This window comes from Aquarana catesbeiana, linkage group LG08 (assembly GCF_042186555.1).
Source record: "Aquarana catesbeiana isolate 2022-GZ linkage group LG08, ASM4218655v1, whole genome shotgun sequence".
Classification (NCBI taxonomy): domain Eukaryota; kingdom Metazoa; phylum Chordata; class Amphibia; order Anura; family Ranidae; genus Aquarana; species Aquarana catesbeiana.
This window is the reverse complement of record NC_133331.1, coordinates 118,241,907-118,259,682: the sequence shown is the minus strand read 5'-3', so window position 1 is coordinate 118,259,682 and position 17,776 is coordinate 118,241,907. Positions and strand designations below refer to the sequence as shown.

At 40.0% G+C, this 17,776-nt stretch overlaps 1 protein-coding gene across 1 annotated transcript in view; it reads left to right on the top strand.

Moving 5' to 3' along the window:
* PCDH15 (protocadherin related 15) overlaps positions 1-17,776 on the top strand; it is a 2,079,434-nt gene that overhangs the window by 396,682 nt on the left and 1,664,976 nt on the right. Inside the window, exons 3-4 of the mRNA XM_073596339.1 lie at positions 7,610-7,624; positions 8,948-9,013. Coding sequence (XP_073452440.1) covers positions 7,610-7,624; positions 8,948-9,013 — 81 coding nt within the window. The remainder of the gene's footprint in view (positions 1-7,609; positions 7,625-8,947; positions 9,014-17,776) is intronic.

The window sequence follows — 17,776 nt, the reverse complement described above, 5'->3', positions numbered from 1 at the left end:
ATCTCTGCAGCCTCTCCAGAGTTACCATGGGCCTTTTGGCTGCTTCTCTGATGAATGCTCTCCTTGCCCAGCCTGTCAGTTTAGGTGGACAGTCATGTCTTGGTAGGTTTGCAGTTGTGCCATACTCTTTCCATTTTCAGATGATGAATTGAACAGTTCTCCGTGAGTTGTTCAAAGCTTGGGATATTTTTTTATAACCTAACCCTGCTTTAAACTTCTCTACAACTTTATCTGTAACCTGTCTGGTGTGTTCCTTGGCCTTCAGGATGCTGTTTGTTCACTAAGGTTCTCTAACAAACCTCTGAGGGCTTCACAGAACAACTGTATTTATACTGAAATTAAATTACACCTAGGTGGACTCTATTTACTAATTAGCGGACTTTAAAGGCGCAATTGGTTTCACTAGATTTTAGTTAGGGGTATCAGAGTAAAGGGGGCTAAATACAAATGCACACCACACTTTTCACATATATATTTGTAAAACATTTTGAAAACCATTTATCATTTTCCTTCCACTTCACAATTATGTGCCACTTTGTGTTGGTCTATCACATAAAATCCCAATAAAATATATTTATGTTTTTGGTTGTAACATGACAAAATGTGGAAAAATTCAAGAGGTATAAAATACTTTTTCAAGGCACTGTAGGTGATCATATACTATTGAAAAGTCACCATTCACTTTGCTTGGTGAAAAACCTCTACTCATTTAGTAAATCAACTCAATTGTGCTGTTTTCACATGCATGGTTCGGTACCAAAATGAATGATCTAAATTGAGTTAAAATCTGCAATTTCCCTACAATACATGCTTGCTGCATTAAAAAGCTTCTGTGTATACTTTGGATAAAGTACATCTACCAATCATATTCTTTATAATCAGTATAGTATTTGGTACTGTTGTTTTATATAGTAGTTTTATTTATACAAGAACTTCTGGAGTTTCGTTTATAACCAGGATATGCCATGCAGGCAAAATGTTATATTATGGAAGTGTCTTAAAGTTATTTTATTTTAATTTACTTTGCATTCTAGCTCTGAGGCCACTGGGTTGTCGTGGTTTTGATCAAATGATCACTATGGTGATCACATGAGGTTTGTTTGCAATCACACCTGCTGACTGTAGCTGTCACTGAGCATCATACAGAGAAAGGAACAGTGTCAGCTAAAACAGTCATGCTGCTGCTTTCAAAGTGCAACACAGTTTGTAAGAAAAAAAAAAATGTTCATTAAAATTTTTTAATAAAAACTGACATGTGAACTAACCAAAAAGTGCATCTTACTAACATGTACGTCTATTGTCATGCTATAAGAAAAACATGAGCAAACAGTTTACCAAATTAAAGGCTTATATATTTTAAAAAATGAAGGTAGTCAAATGAGCCATAGTAATCACTAATGAGTTATTGTCCAATGCAATGCTGAAGCTGCTAAATATGGTCCGGGCATCTAGGATTCAATGACATCTGGACAGGGTTTTTTTTAGCATCATTAAATTACTGACAGAAAATGCTTGATTAGAATGTTAAGCTGTGTCACCACTTTTGACCTGCATTGTCAATATGGAACATGTAATTAAAGAAATACTTGGCATTACAGTACCAGAGCCAAAATGCTCTAGTATTTATATTTTCATATCTTGGGAGGTTCATTGCACCTTTACTGCCCTTTAGTTTTCCAGATCAGCCATGCTCCAATGAACTCAAATTAAATGATGAGCCAAGATCCAGAGAGAAAATGTAAGGGAACATATTGTTTATTTGTGTGATTAATCACAAAACATACAGTATATTAAAGCAGTAGTAAACAGCTATATGTTGAGTGGGCTTTTGTCATGATGTGCAAATAAGCACAGCATACTTGGACATTATGGCACACTGACCTTACAAGCATGCTCTTCTCTAGTTCTATGTGATTTAGGCTGTGTCTCCGACTCTGTCCCCTTATGCTATCATCTCTACCACTTATATCTGTGTTCCCAGGCATCCTCTTTGGCCGAAGTTAAAAAGGGAAGGAAGGAGTAGTTTAGATTAGAGTAAAGCTGCCCATACATTATACAATCTGATTGTACAATCCCTGTGTGGTCTCCTTTAGATCTACCATAACTATGTAATAGAAGGGAACATCTAAACAATTTTATCAAATCAGGCAGCCCTTGCAATACACAGTTGATGGTAGATCTAAAGAAAATTGTACACTCAGACTGTATAGTGTATGGGTTAACCAAGGGTTAAAGCTGTAATTTGTATTATTTTGTGAGGTTGCTTAAATTGGCATTGTTTACAGATCAAACAATATTAGACGAATGATCTAGTTAAAATTTTGTTACAACATGTTTATAAGTGGTGGCCGCAAACGTTATTTGTAATAATCAATTAAACAGGAGCCCCGGCAGCTTTTTTGGGAGACAGAGCAAGACTTTACAATAATACTGGAAGAGAGGCTGCGGTGGGGGAAGATGGATCAGGGAGTATGAGGTACATTCTAGGAATTTAGATGAAATGTTTAATGGCCATACCTCCTATCTCATGGGCTTTAACTAATTAAAGCCCAACTCCATTAAAATGTTTTTTTTTTACTTTTACAGTCAAGTTTTTACTATAGTCTGTAACTCTATTTGAGAGTTTTTCACCATGTTGCTTGTCAGAACAGGATATAATGAGAAATCTGTCTAGTCAGATTACAGTCTGCAAAAACACTCATTTTTTCAAGGGAAATTGGGAACATTTGGGGCCTCTGTCAGGGTATTATTACAGTTTGGGTCTTTAGGCTGGAGTTGCAATTGAATCATCCCGGTATAACCACTGAAACCGGAGGACTTCCATGAAGGCCCTGCTGGTGGGAAGTGGTTAAACTTTAACCGAGCCAGTTTCTCTGCTACCTCTGTCTCCAGAAATTCTAGAAATGAACAATCATTACTAGAATTAATATGGTTCCCCAACTTGTTATTGTTAGTGCAATGTATTTATGAGAAGACTGAACAGAAGTAATTGTTTAAATGGTTTGCTACCTCCTGGTCTCCCTCAACATATGTATCAATGTTTTTAGCCAGCGATTCAGAACAAGGCAGAAATGATCTGAGTGACTAATTAGCCACTTGATCACTTCTGCAGGTGGTGGAAGGGGATCCCACCCACCTCCCGCCGCTGCTGCCACCTCTCCAGGGCTCTCTGGCCCCTTTGTGGAGGCCCGAGAGCAATGTGGCTGGCGGCGATGGCTGCCCTGTGCAGAGAGAGAAAGGAACTGACATTGTTCCCCTCTCTATGTAACCCTGGAAACCGGGAGCAACAAGTAGTTCATCACGTCCAATTCTGCCCTTTGTTTACCTGGCAAGCAGCAGCCAGGTAAGTAGCCGATCAGACCGATCTGTGTCTGATCGGCTACATGGGAGGCCAGAAGAGGACCTGTCATGGCCCATTCTATCACAAGGGATGTTGTTCATCCCTTGTGACAGCAATAACGTTACTACAAAATAAAAAGTAAAAAAATATATTTTCGTATAAAATAAATAAATGTCTAAAAAAAATTCAAGCGCCCCCATCCCACCACGCTTACGTGCAAATGCGAACGCATACATTACTCCAGCACGCATATATAAACGGCAATTGAGCCACACAAATGAGATATTGTCGCAAGCATCAGAGCGAGAGCAGTAGTTCTAGCGCTAGACCTCCTGTGCAACTCTAAACTAGTGACATGTAAAGTGTCGCCTATGGAAAATTTTAAGCACCGAGTTTGCCACCATACCACAGGCAGACACAATTTTAAAGCATGACACGTTAGGTATCTGTTTACTCAGCATAACATAATCTTTCATATTATACAAAAAAATTGGGCTAACTTTAGTGTTATTTCTTTTTTTTTTAATTCATGAAAGTGATTTTTTTTTTTTAAAACAGCTGCGCAAATACTGTGTGACATAAAAAATTGCAACACCCACCATTTTATTCCACTGGGTCTCTGCCAAAAAATATATATAATGTTTGGGGGTTCTACAGTACAGTAGGTGACCGCGATATTGTGTCAATCTCGCCACATTTCTCGGCGAGATTTGACACCTGCGAGCCCCGTCGCGGGAGCCAGTGCCGAGATGGCTCATTCATCGGGAAAAGCAGTGCTGACAGCTGTCTGGTATGAATCCTGAGGGGGAACACTGCACCAAATTTTAAATAAAAAAACTGGTGTGGGTTCCCCCCCAGGGGAATACCAGACCCTTAGGTCTGGTATGGATTGTAAGGGTCCCCCCCAAAATCCATACCAGACCCTTATCCGAGCATGCAGCCCGGCCGGCCAGGAAAGGGGGTGGGGACGAGCGAGCGTCCCCCCTCCTGAGCTGTACCAGGCCACATGCCCTCAACATAGGGGGGTAGGTGCCTTGGGGGAGGGGGGTGCCCTACGGCCCCCCCACCCCAAAGCACCTTGTCCCCATGTTGATGAGGACAAGGGCCTCTTCCCGACAACCCTGGCCGTTGGTTGTTGGGGTCTGCGGGCGGGGGGCTTATCGGAATCTGGGAGCCCCCCTTGATAAGGGGGCCCCCAGATCCCGGCCCCCCCACCCTATGTGAATGAGTATGGGGTATATGGTACCCCTACCCATTCACCTAGGGAAAGAAGTGTCAATAAAAAAAAAAACAGTACACAGATTTTAAGAGTAATTTATTAGGCAGCTCCGGGATCTTCTTTCGACTTTGGGGGGTCTCCTTCCGACTTCTCCTGGTGTTCGGCCTCTTCTCCCGGTGTTCCGCCTCTTCTCCCAGGCCCCTCCGCTATCTTCTTCCAGCTCTTTTGCCAGCGGTGGCCCGGTCTGCTGCCGCTGTCTTGTCGCCGCTGTCTAGCCACTGTCTCGCTGCTGTCTCATCGCTTCTTCTCTTCTGATGTTGACACGACGCTCTCTCCGGCTGGAAGGCACCTCCCCCAAGGCACCCACCCCCCATGTTGAGGGCATGCGGCCTGGTACGGCTCAGGAGGGGGGGCGCTCACTCGTCCCCACCCCCTTTCCTGGCTGGCCAAGCTGTGTGCCCGGATAAGGGTCTGGTATGGATTTTGGGGGGACCCCCACGCCGATTTTTCAGCGTAGGGGGTTCCCCTTACAATCCATACCAGACCTAAGGGCCTGGTATGCCCCTGGGGGGAACTGGTGGTTAAAAAGCAATGGGCCCTGATAGTATTCATCCCAGAGTTCTATGAGAACTTTGAGATATAGTTGTTGGACCATTAACAGATCTTTTTTAGTTTAATTTTGTACCTATCCACAAGAAGGGCAGCCAGGTAGAAGCTGGCAATTACAGGCCAGTGAGTTTAACATCAATTGTAGTCAAGTTAATGGAATCACTCCTGAAAAGAAGGATCATTGATCACCTAAAAAAAATACACAGCTTGCTGGACCCGAAGCAACGTGGCTTTACTGAGGGCAGATCATGTCAGACTAATCTGATTGAATTTTTTGACTATATTAAAAGTGTTTTGGGCCAGGGTGGTGCTCTGGACATAGCATATCTTGATTTCAGCAAGGCATTTAATACAGTTCCACATAATGCTCTAATACAAAAGCTGTACAAGCTAGGACTTAATCCTTGGGTGGTTCAGTGGACATGCAGTTGGCTAAAGGATAGATACCACAGTGTGGTTGTAAATGGGGTTCACTCAGTACAGAGACCAGTCGCTAGTGGGGTACCACAAGGCTCTGTACTGGGTACTGTTCTATTTAACCTATATGTAAGTGATATAACTAAAGGTTTGTTGGGTAAGGTATGTCCTTTTGCTGATGACACAAAAGTGTGTAATAGGGTTGATATCCCTGGAGGTGTCTGTAACATGGAACATGATTTGGCATTGCTGGAAGATTTGGCAAAGCAGTGGATGCTGCAGTTCAATATTTCTAAATATAAAATAATGCACCTAAGGAAAAAGAATCCCCTGAGAGAGTACAACATTGGGGGCATAGTGTTAGCCAACATTACAGAAGAAATTGATTTGGGGGTACTTATTTCAGATGATTGCAAAATGAGCAAACAGTGAGAAAAGCAAATATAATTCTAGGATGCAACACTAATCCCGAGTGTGGCTCGGGGTGAATTTTCATTACCAAAAGTGGTAACCCCGAGCCACACTCGGGATTGCATCGCAGTATCCTAGGAAAGCTACTTACCTTGTCCCCAGGATCCTGCGATGTCTTCCCACTTTATCCGCGGGCTGTGTCCTCCACCCGATGTACTGTGTGCCGGGCTCAGTTCCCTGTGAGTGTCGCGACGCACAGGGATGGAGCCCGGCGCCAAATTCAAAAAGTGCAAAAAACAAAAACACATACAGTACACTGAAATCTTACAGATTACATTACTGTATCAAATCATTTCACATCCCTTTTGTCCCTAGTGCTTTGTCCAGTGCCCTGCATGCAGTTTTATATTATATATACCCTGTAATGTTCTTTCTACCTGGAAACTTGAGATTGTTCATGGCAACCAAAAAGCATCCTCTTTACGTCAAAAGCGCTTTTAGACCAGCTTGAAAACAGCGATAGTAAATTAGAACACTTGCAGAATTGAGCGATAGTGATTCATGGGGAAATTAGTCATAAAACACTGAAAGTAATGACAGTGACAATTCTGCATCTGAGTAAATTTCAGTGTTTTTGATTTGATTACATTATTGAATACATTTTATTATTATATTATTATTTGTTATAATTATTTATAGTTATTTATTATATTATAATTTCGTGTTTCAAACTTTATCATACCCGGAATGTCTACTAGACTCTTGTTTGGACAGATTTAAGTGAGTTATTCCTAAGAATTACAGGCTTATAATATAAAACACCAAATTTCCATGCGAAACAATGTACCGCTTTGAGAAGCAAAAATCTGACATAATCATACTGCCAGGGAGGTTAATATGTACAGTCTGGAGGACAGAGGGGAAAGCGGAGACATGATTGAAACGTTTAAATTCATCAAGGGGGTGAATAAGGTTCAGAAAGGCAATCTTTTCAATATGAAACCAAAATCAAGAACACAAGGACATGACCTCAAACTAACTGGATGAAAGTTCAAATCTAATGTTAGAAAGTATTATTTTACTCAAAGGGTAGTTGATGATTGGAATAAACTACCAACAGAGATAGTGAGACAGTCAACAGTGAATGGCTTCAAACACGCTTGGGATAAACATAGATCTATAGTCAGACAACAAGGTTAATGAAAAAAAAGAACAAAAAGAAAAAAAAATGGACAGACTCAATAGACTACTCTTTTTCTGCTGTCACTTTTCTACGTTTCTACGTTTCTATGTACAATACAAACCTAGCGTGCGCATAGACATAAGGAAACAGTATTGATAACAATGCTATACACAAAGTTGATTGATCTTGCTGATGTGTCCTAAAAAATGTATTCTGTTGAATACATTAAGAAATGGAGAAGGGCTTGTAAAGGAAATATAAAAAAAAAACATGGTAGGATTTAATGCACCCATTAACAGTCTCTGTTTTTCTGCTAATTCCTACATTCTGCTGTTTGCATGTGAAGTCTATAAAAGAATGATTGTATTCTCATTTCTTTTCTTTCATAATTCTTCTCTGCTTCCTTTGATGAATATACTTTTGACTGCAGACTGGCAATTTGAGGGTAAGATCTCAAGAGCGTAAAATCCTGAACATTGCTTGTCTGTTATTCATATCCATTCCAACGTATAACATTATTCAAGTGCAGCTCATTCACTTCAGTTAGATCTTTTTGATCACAATTAAATTCCAATTATATTTGTTTTTGCTGCAAAGCTTTAATTACAGTATTTCTTTGTTGTTCAGTTCTTATTGTTATTTTGTGTTAAATTACCGTACTACCTCTCCAGTCTTGAGGAACTTTGACTTCATGACTACAAATACTTCAAACTTGGGAAACACGCTTAGAGACTCGGTTACCAAATGTAATATTTCAGGTTTCGTGGTCTCAGAAGTATGTTGGAACAACCACCAGCCTCTAATATGCTTATGACAGTTAAACCTATATTCCTTAGTTCCATCCTCTGCCTGATTTCCACTGCCATTATGAGAAAGATGCTTGCCCTTTCATTCTCCAAGTATTCACTTTAAATTACAGAAATATCAGTAGAAAGAGTCTGATCCCCAATCCCCCATATCACTTTGCAACATCCACAGTAGAGGACAGATCTTAAGTTATTCTCAGTGCTGGAGTTCCCTGAAAGAGATAATAAGTAATTGGGTGAGTAAATATGCTAATGACTATAAACAACCTAAATCTGTAATGCCACCTCCCAGCAGTCCTTAGGGGTGTTGCAGCTTCTGTATCAGGTGACCACTGTGATTGGACCCAACAGCTATCACATAATCAGGAGCTAGTCTCCCAAACATAATCTGTGACTGAGAGCTGTTAGTAACAGCTTGATATCTGTGCTGTGAGTGTACTCTCAGCACACAACCTCAGGCCACTGTTGATGCAGATGTGCAGTGGCTGGGCACTAAAACCCACTTTCCTTGTTGCCACATATATACATTGCGTGCTTGGCGAGAGGTTGAATAACTAGTATTGAGAGTCATTACTACATGTATTCAAACACTTCATTTTACATATATATGATCAAATCTTTGTGAACATGCAGCAGGCGGTATCACTGCTTTGAGACCATATACAGCTTTTGGTGTGACATGTGATCTGTTCTATGTTGTAACGTGCCAGCTGCTTGTAATTTGCTATTTTAAGTGTGCAGATGTGTGAAAATGTCAATGGCTCTGTTCAGTGCATTGTTGTGGCAGTATAAGTAGACTTTGTAAAACCATTTTGTATGACATAAAATTGCAATGGTCTGTGCAGTATAGGAAACCAACCATCTACTGTATTAAAACAGCCATACCAGCAACATCACATAACTACTTAACATTAGGAGTCATTCTGCTAATTAATTTCTCTCTGTTTTGCCTTTCCTTGTAGACTGTGAACTGGCTAGACCTGGTCCACCAGCAACTATAGTTGCCATTGATGAAGAAAGTGCAAATGGTAAGAACATTTTTATTTTGTGTAGATACATTGCTAACACATCCTTCAGACATTATGTTGCATTATTCTAAATCAACAGTACTGAATTTTATAGAATAGACTGGTGGAATATTGGTGCAGGACTACAACATGGTGATGCATAAAAAAGTATCTTTATCAACTTTCAAAAGCAAGTTACCTGTGCTTTCTGTGTGCTTAAAACCAGGGAAAATTACTTAAAAATGAAAGCTTTGTTAACCAATATAAGGCTACACATCTACATGAATACATTATAAATTGTACTTTTGTCATTAAAAAAATACATGTATATGCTCTAGTCAAGTGACTGTGCCTAGAAAGAGCTATACGTTTGATTAATTATATAATTAAAGTCTGCTGCAGACAAGATTAAGAATATCCTCAATATTCCCTTTCCCAGTCATCACTTGATTTGTGAGGGACAACCTGCATACAAACTACCAGAATACATAAAGGCAGATTATTACATGATTATGTCTGAACAAAAATAATGTCAGCCTTCTGGTAAGAAAGGATCTAAGGTATTGTCGGGGGAGCACTGTGATCTCTGAGAAGTAGTAAATAATCATAAGTATTACACTCGCATATTACTTAGCATTCATGTACTTAAAGAGACACTATCACCTTGTTAATGCAGACACTGCAGAGCAGCGTGTCAGTGTCTCTGCCAAAGGACTTCCTCCAACCTACTTCAGCCACTCCTGCCTCCATTGCAGCCAGTGAGATTACTCATTGTTTCCAGGTATGGAATAGCATGTAACCTACCTGTGATAGACCAATTCAGTAATGTCACCTCTCCCATGTCACTGACACCCCTGCAAAGAATGGCAAAGGATCACAGGCAAGGTGAGTATAAGTAGGTTGGCGGGAAGCCCTTTGCAGTGGCACTGTCATGTTGCCAAACATGACAAATGTGACAGTGTCTCTTTCACATGAAATATATCTGAACTTAGGTCTGCTTAAAGAATAAAGTTTTTCTCTCGTCAATGCAAAGATACATGGTAAATGTAGATTTATATATGTTATACTAAGTGAACTTTTAGAATTTGATAGTTGTTTTTCAGTGTATAGGCTAAGAGCAAACTATGATCTGCTATAATTATCCTTTAATGTCTTTAAAGCGAGCTATACCCAAAGTTATGCTTTAAGGACTAGTCCCCCGCTCCTCTTGAACAGTTGCCACTTTTGACAGATACCTGTTTTCCACTTTTGCTCGGCGCTCGGAAACTAAAGTTCCCCTACCTCCCTCCCCCCTGCAGTCTTCTGGGACACTGACAGGTCCCAGAAGACTGCATACACCACTCACGATGCGCAGCGCGACTCATGCATGTGCAGTGGGCACCCGGCTGTGAAGCCGCAAGCTGTCACAGACGGGTGCTCATAATAAAGATGCCGGGGACCGAAGATCGAAGACAGAGGGTGAGACCGACTGGGGTGATCACACCACTGGATTGTGGGACAGGTGAGTGGCTGTTTTTTAAAAGTCAGCAGCTACAGTTTTTGTAGCTGCTGACTTGTATTTATTTTACAGGTGGCTGGAACTCTGCTTTAAGGAAACTGTTGGATATTCAGATGGATAAACTCAGCAACATAGAATCTGACAGATAATAACTAGAATACAACAAACTCCACAGTGATAATATCCAACCATTCTTTCAGATGCTAATTACCATTTGCTCTACTGTGGTAGTTTATTTTATAAGGAACTTTGGTCTTGTGTAGAAGTACATGGAAGAAAGAAAAGGTGGAATTGTCAGTTAGCCCGGGTTCACACTACAATGGGCTGCGGATTGCACAGGAGCGCTGTGCGTCCCTGTTCCCCATTTCAGGGACGAATCAGGGCCGATTCTATGCCTGAATTCGGCCCTGAAACGGAGCCAAAGACGCACAGCGTTTTTGTGCAGTGCGCTCCGCAGCTGCCCCGGAGATATGTGAACCGGCTCCATAGGGAGCCGGTCACATTCTCCTGCTATGCGAATTAGATGTGCGGAAACGCACATCTAATTCGCATAGGTGTGAACCCGGGCTAAGAGTATCAGTAACTTAAACAGTAAATTATTAGAACAATTTATGTATTTTTTTAAACTATACTTTGAGCATCTCCAGTTGTTGTACATATACCTTAGATTTGTCATTCTTCTGTACCTAGTTGAGTTGCTGTCTGAAAGATAAAAATGTGAATTGATGGCAAAATAATAGATAAGCACATAATAGCACACTATGTAGATTCAGAAATGCAACATAACTTATATCATTTAAAACAATACACATACAATAAATTGACACTTAGTTTCCTAAATATCCCTCTGTTTCGACATATTGGAGTTTAAATATTTGAGTTGCTACTTGTTATGTCTCATAAAGCACTATGATTTGTATCTTGATCTAGCATTTATGTAAAATTCAGCATTTACGAAGGCTTCCCAAAAACCTTATTTTTCTGTTTATTGAACTTCTCATCTTTGAAACCCATAGGCGTGCGCAGCCTATTGCATTAGGGTGTGCACCTCAAACCAAAGCTCAAACACACGTGCGTCTGTGTGTGTATGTATATATACAGCATATATACACATACACACATATGCACACACACACACACACTCTTATAAATAAATGTTAACAAACATTTTAAAATGTATTAAAACATTTTTAATTAAAAAAACATTTATCAATGTAAAGAAACATAATATTTTTAACTTATTAATTAAATAATCTTTTAACATAAACAAAGCCTTTAAATAAATCTCTATATCAAATAAGTAATTTTAAAAACTGCACGGTAAGTAGGATTTTTTTTTAATAAGTGTCATGTTTTAATATCTTGAATTGTATTTACTGCTTTAAATAAATTTGATAGATCCCCAGGCAACAATAAATTCCATCAGCAACAATAGATTCCCCAAGAACAAGACATCTCCCCAGCAACAATAGATCCCTCACAGCATATATATATAACATATACAATTAAAACTATATGAACCCTGGCTTGTCAGCAAAAAAATATGATATATATCTATATAGATAGATATACTGTAGATATATATCTATTTATTTAGATAGATATAGATATATAGATAGATATAAATATATATCTATCTATATAGATATATATATCCATATATAGATATATACAGTATATCTATAGATATATAGATATACTGTATATATCTATATATAGATATATATATAGTGACAAGCTAGGGTAAGGTTCATCAATTGGTTGGCTATTTTTTTTTTTTTTTGATGCATCATTTGCCCACCCGCTGCCCTACTCAGTGCTGTCTCTCTCACCCACTCACCTCGATCTAGAAGGCTGCCTGAAGCCACTCGCCTGCTGCTATCCAGGCTAGTCCGCTGCTTCTAAGAGAGAGAAAGGTCGGAGGGGGGCAGAGTGCAGATGTAGATCACTCTGCCGGCGCCTGTGGGACCTGCAGCCAGAACTATAGAAGTTGCAACGGCAAATGCGGCTCCCGGCTGGGTTACTCTGCGGCTGTGGTCCTAGTTCCCTCCCTGCTCAATCCTCCCACTTGCAGCACACAACTGTTTTTGCCGGCTGGACCCGACCCCAGGCAGTGTTGGTGACTGTGTTACACAGAGACATGTTGCAGGCAGTCAGCACAAAACAAAAGGTATGAAACACAGAGCACACCTGGCACACCCCGTGGGCACGCCTATGTTGAAACCCTTGGAGTTTTTACTATATAAATGCCATAAAATTAGACACTGTTTTGCCCCTCAGCTATGCAGGTTTAATTTCCTGTATAATTCAGTCAGACTGGATTTTGAGAGTAAATTGACCATAACCTTAAAAAATACTGTTAGATTTATTATTTGTATTGCAAAGTATGTTCATTTATATTTTAACACTATTGTTGTCTCTTTTAGCATCTTTCAATTTTATTTTTCTCTTGCCTTTATTTTCACCTGATGATTCTGCCAATGGTATTTTTCAGCTTCCATTAACAGACTAAGTTGACCAGTAAAAGTGTCAGTTAGAGGGTTGAAACAAACAATTTAAAGTGGAACAAAAGGCAATATACCCCAGTTCCTCTCTATTGGTCAGAAGTCTGCAAGGGATTCCTTGCCAATGCTGGTGTCTTCTTCCTATCTTCTCTTCTCCTCTGTCACCTTAATTGGCCAGCGTTGGATGACATAACCCCTGTGCATGCCCCTGGACCATGCTTCATGCAGGTAGGTTTATTTTATTGCAGAAAATACATTGCATGTCTCTTCTGTGATAAAAAGCCTACCTGCTCTCAAGTTTTTTAATGTTGCTTTTAGTCCTGCTTTAACACTGACAAGAGTTGTTTATAATAGTCAGCTTTTATTCAGGTGGCTCAGTTTGGCTCTAATTTATTAGTCAAGTCTATCTAAATCCTCAAATGCACCTAAAACTTCCCTCTCCTCAGATTTATAATGCTGCGGATCTGGGGTATCTCCACTGCTCCTTCATCCAGTGGGGAGGCACCCTGAGACAGCTAGTGTGTTATGGGCAGGATCACCAGGTGAAAATAAAGGAAAAAAGCCTAAAGAAAAAAATTAATGCATCCAATACATTTAAAGATTGGTAAATTACAAAATATCATGTTTTTGTTTTTTGGTTTAATGCTGCTTAAATAATTCAGAGTACTTCAGAGTACTTGCTATATAATGTCCTCTAAGCAAGGAACGTTGATTTAATGCCTACAATACATTATTATTTTGACAAAAGACCCTGCTACCTTTACGTTGGCAAAGCTAACTATGTACAGTAAATATCTGTAGATGGCAGCTGTTGTAATGACATTGTGATGTGGCCGCATGTTATTGAGGTCTGAGATTAGGAATGTTCTGTTATAACTGTCTTTTTTTAGCTATGGCAGTAGAAAGTATATGCATACATCCACGTAAAATATTATATAACTTTCTGCAAGCATTGAAAACCTTGCAATTTGTGTGCATTATATTGCAGAAATGGGTTACCAGCAACCAAAGAGTACATCTGGACATTCTGTACAGGCGCATTCAAATAGATCTTTCAGCAAAATGTTGGAGATGACCACAGAACATGAACAAAGCTAATCTGATTTTTAAAAATATGCTTGAACAATTCAACAAAAATTTGAGTAGCCTTAAATGCCTCCAAATGGTTACCCAATTGTGTCTTGTTGTGGTGTGTACACAATACATTTAGCTGAAATTGCAGAGATTGGTCAACAGGTATACAGTACAATGTCTATCCTAAATGTGATTTGTCAAATACCCCATAAAGTAACATAACAGCCTTTTTGTCTTTGTTATAGCCAGATGAATTGAACTTTTTATAGGAGAGGCAGCTATGCAACACAGCACATGTACTTAAAGCGGACCTTCAGTCATTTTTTCAACTTTACATCTATTAAATCTTCTGCCCTTGTTGTTTTAACTTTGGATAGTAAAACTTTCTTTTTTGTCAGTAAATACCTTCCTGTTTCTTGTCTGCTAAAAAAGCCTAGGCTTATGACATCATGCACAGCTCTCTCTTGCCAGGAAGGGAGGGGGGGTGAGTCATAAGAGTGCCAGTGAGAGCTGCATGGCTGCAGAGCTGGGGGGGGCATGCCTCTGTCTGACTGTGTAAATCCAGGAAGTGAACAGGCAGCAGCTTCAGCTGCCCACAGTTAAAATAGTTGTAGGCAGACTCAGTGGAGGGAGATTTCTGCAGCATATTTGGCAAGTACAGAATCGTGGTTTATATAAAATAATATGCAAAGTGGTTTGGGAGAAGCTTGACCCTGATCAAAAGTTCATATACTCCAGTTATTAAAGTGGTTGTAAACCTGTGATTGCCACTTTTACCTATAGGTAAGCCTAGAATAAGGCTTACCTATAGGTAGTGGAAACATCTCCTAAACGTGCACGGTTTAGGAGATATTTACCTTGTAGTGTGCCGATGATGTCATCGGCACATGCGCTGTGAAGAAACAGCCCTCCATGCTGTTTCTTTACTCGCAAGTGCGATGACTGACGGCTCCCACGCTCATACGCAGGAGTGACGCCACACAGCTCCGGCCAGTCACAGTGCCGGAGAAGCTTGACCCTGATCAAAAGTTCATATACCCCAGTTATTAAAGTGGTTGTAAACCTGTGATTGCCACTTTTACCTATAGGTAAGCCTAGAATAAGGCTTACCTATAGGTAGTGGAAACATCTCCTAAACGTGCACGGTTTAGGAGATATTTACCTTGTAGTGTGCCGATGATGTCATCGGCACATGCGCTGTGAAGAAACAGCCCTCCATGCCGTTTCTTTACTCGCAAGTGCGATGACTGACGGCTCCCACGCTCATACGCAGGAGTGACGCCACACAGCTCCGGCCAGTCACAGTGCCGGAGTCCGCGGCCCCAGAAGGAAGAGGGGTGAAGATGGATGCGGCCACCAGTGGAGACATTGCGGGCTTCGTTTGCAGGTAAGTGCCACATAATGGGCTAGTATGCGATGCATACTAGCCCATTATGCTTTCACTTTGCAGGGGAATAAAGAGTAAGTAAAATCCATCAGTGTTTACTACCTCTTTAATACCATGTATTGCCCCCTTTAACATCAATGACAGCTTGAAGTCTTTTGTGGTATTTGTGGATGAGGCTCTTTATCTTCTCAGATGGTAAAGCTGCCCATTCCTCTTGGCATAAAGCCTCCAGTTCCTGTAAATTCTTGGGCTGTCTTGCATGAACTGCACGTTTGATATCTCCCCAGAGTGGCTCAATGATATTGAGGTCAGGAGACTGAGATGGCCATTCCAGAACCTTCACTTTATTCTGCTGTAGCCAAAGGCAGGTCGATTTGGCCTTGTGTTTTGGATCATTGTCATGTCGGAAAGTACGTCCCATGCGCAGCTTCCTGGCTGGTGAATGCAAATGTTTCTCCAGTATTTTTTGATAACTGCATTCATCTTGCCAACTAATTTTGACCAAATTTCTTGTGCCTTTGTAGCTCACACATCCCCAAAACATCAGCGATCCATCTCCGTACCTTTCATCATAGGCCTTGTTAATCCTCTCATAATGTAGCAATAATGGTTGTAGCCAAAAAGCTCAATTTTGGTCTCATCACTCCAAATTACTTTGTGCCAGAAGGTTTGAGGCTTGTTTCTATGCTTTTTGGCGTATTTTAAGTGGGATACTTTGTGGCATTCGCATAGTAATGGCTTTCTTCTTGCGACTTAACCATGCAGCCCATCTTTCTTCAAGTGCCTCCTTATTGTGCATCTTAAAACAGCCACCCCACATGTTTTCAGAGAGTCCTGTATTTCACCTGATGTTATTTGTGTGTTTTTCTTTGCATCCCAACAAATTTTCCTGGCAGTTGTGGCTGAAACTCTCATTTTCCACTTTTTGATTAGAGTTTGAACACTGCTGATTTGCATTTTCAATTCCTTGGATATCTTTGTATATCCCTTTCCTGTTTTATACAGTTCAACTACCTTTTCCCGCAGATCCTTTGACAATTCTTTTGCTTTCCCCATGACTCAGAATCAAGAAACGTCAGTGCAGCACTGGATGAAAGAGGCAAGGGTCTCTCAGGAGTCCAGAAACTCATTGACCTTTTATACACACACACTAATTTACAAGCAAACAGATCACAGGTGAGGATGGTTACCTTTAATAGCCATTCAAACACCTTTGTGTCAACTTGTGTGCATGTTATCAGGCCAAAATCACCAGGATATGCAAACTTTTGATCAGGGTCATTTGGGTAGTTTCTGTTGCCATTATGATTTAAAAAGAGTAAACATAGTTCATTGATAATAAATGGCTTCAGCCAAACACTAACCACGAGTGAAAGAAATGTTTTTGTGTTATCATTCATATTCTCTGAAAAATGGCCAAGAAATCATCATTTCTGCCAGGGTATGTAAACTTATGAGCACAACTGTATGTGCCACTTAATGTTCAATACCTCAGGAAAAATTTAGGGCTTGTACTGGTACACTGAGATTCTTTCTATTACATATGCTTGGGAAAATTAAACAGGTTGGTGTAGGATATTATTCCTTCCTTTTGTTAAGCAATAAAGGAAAAAAGGGTTGACATTATTTTGGATGTCTTACTTGGTCTGGTTCTTCTTAGGTGTTGACCTGTTTATAATTGAAAAGTCACTGCTGGAAAGAGTGTTTCATTGTCGTAATATATCACATTTTGCAATAGGTAAAATTTTTTACTGCTCTATATCATAAGACCTACAGATGTCATAGTGCTGATTATTTTTTAGATTTAGTGGATTCCTGTTGGCATCTAGTAAAATTGAATTTTCAAGGTTATGTAAACAAAGGTGTACTGGTTCTTCAGATATTTGGAAATATAAATAATTAAAAACAAAAGCATAACTATTGTTCAACATTTGTTGGTCTTGCTGCCACTTACATTTCGCCAACATAAAGTGTAAACTACAATTTTGTGCTTTAAATTCCTTATTTTTAGCGAGAAGCAAATTGAGTTGTGTGAATGGGGATTTTATATAATTTTTCTTTATTCAGATGCTGCATCTGCATTTAATGATCCAGGTTCCCACCCCTACACACTAATTAGCTCCCCTTTCTCTCTAGAGGCCCCCCAGTGTGTATTTCATGATTTATTTTTTAATACTTTCCAGAAGTCTTCAGGCTGGTTATGTAACATGCATGGTCCTCTTCTTCTCCGGCGGTGGGTGGTTCTTAATGATACAGAGTGCAATATTGACATAGTGAAGTCAGAACAGCTCTCTGCACCATTAAACTGTTATTGCAGAGCA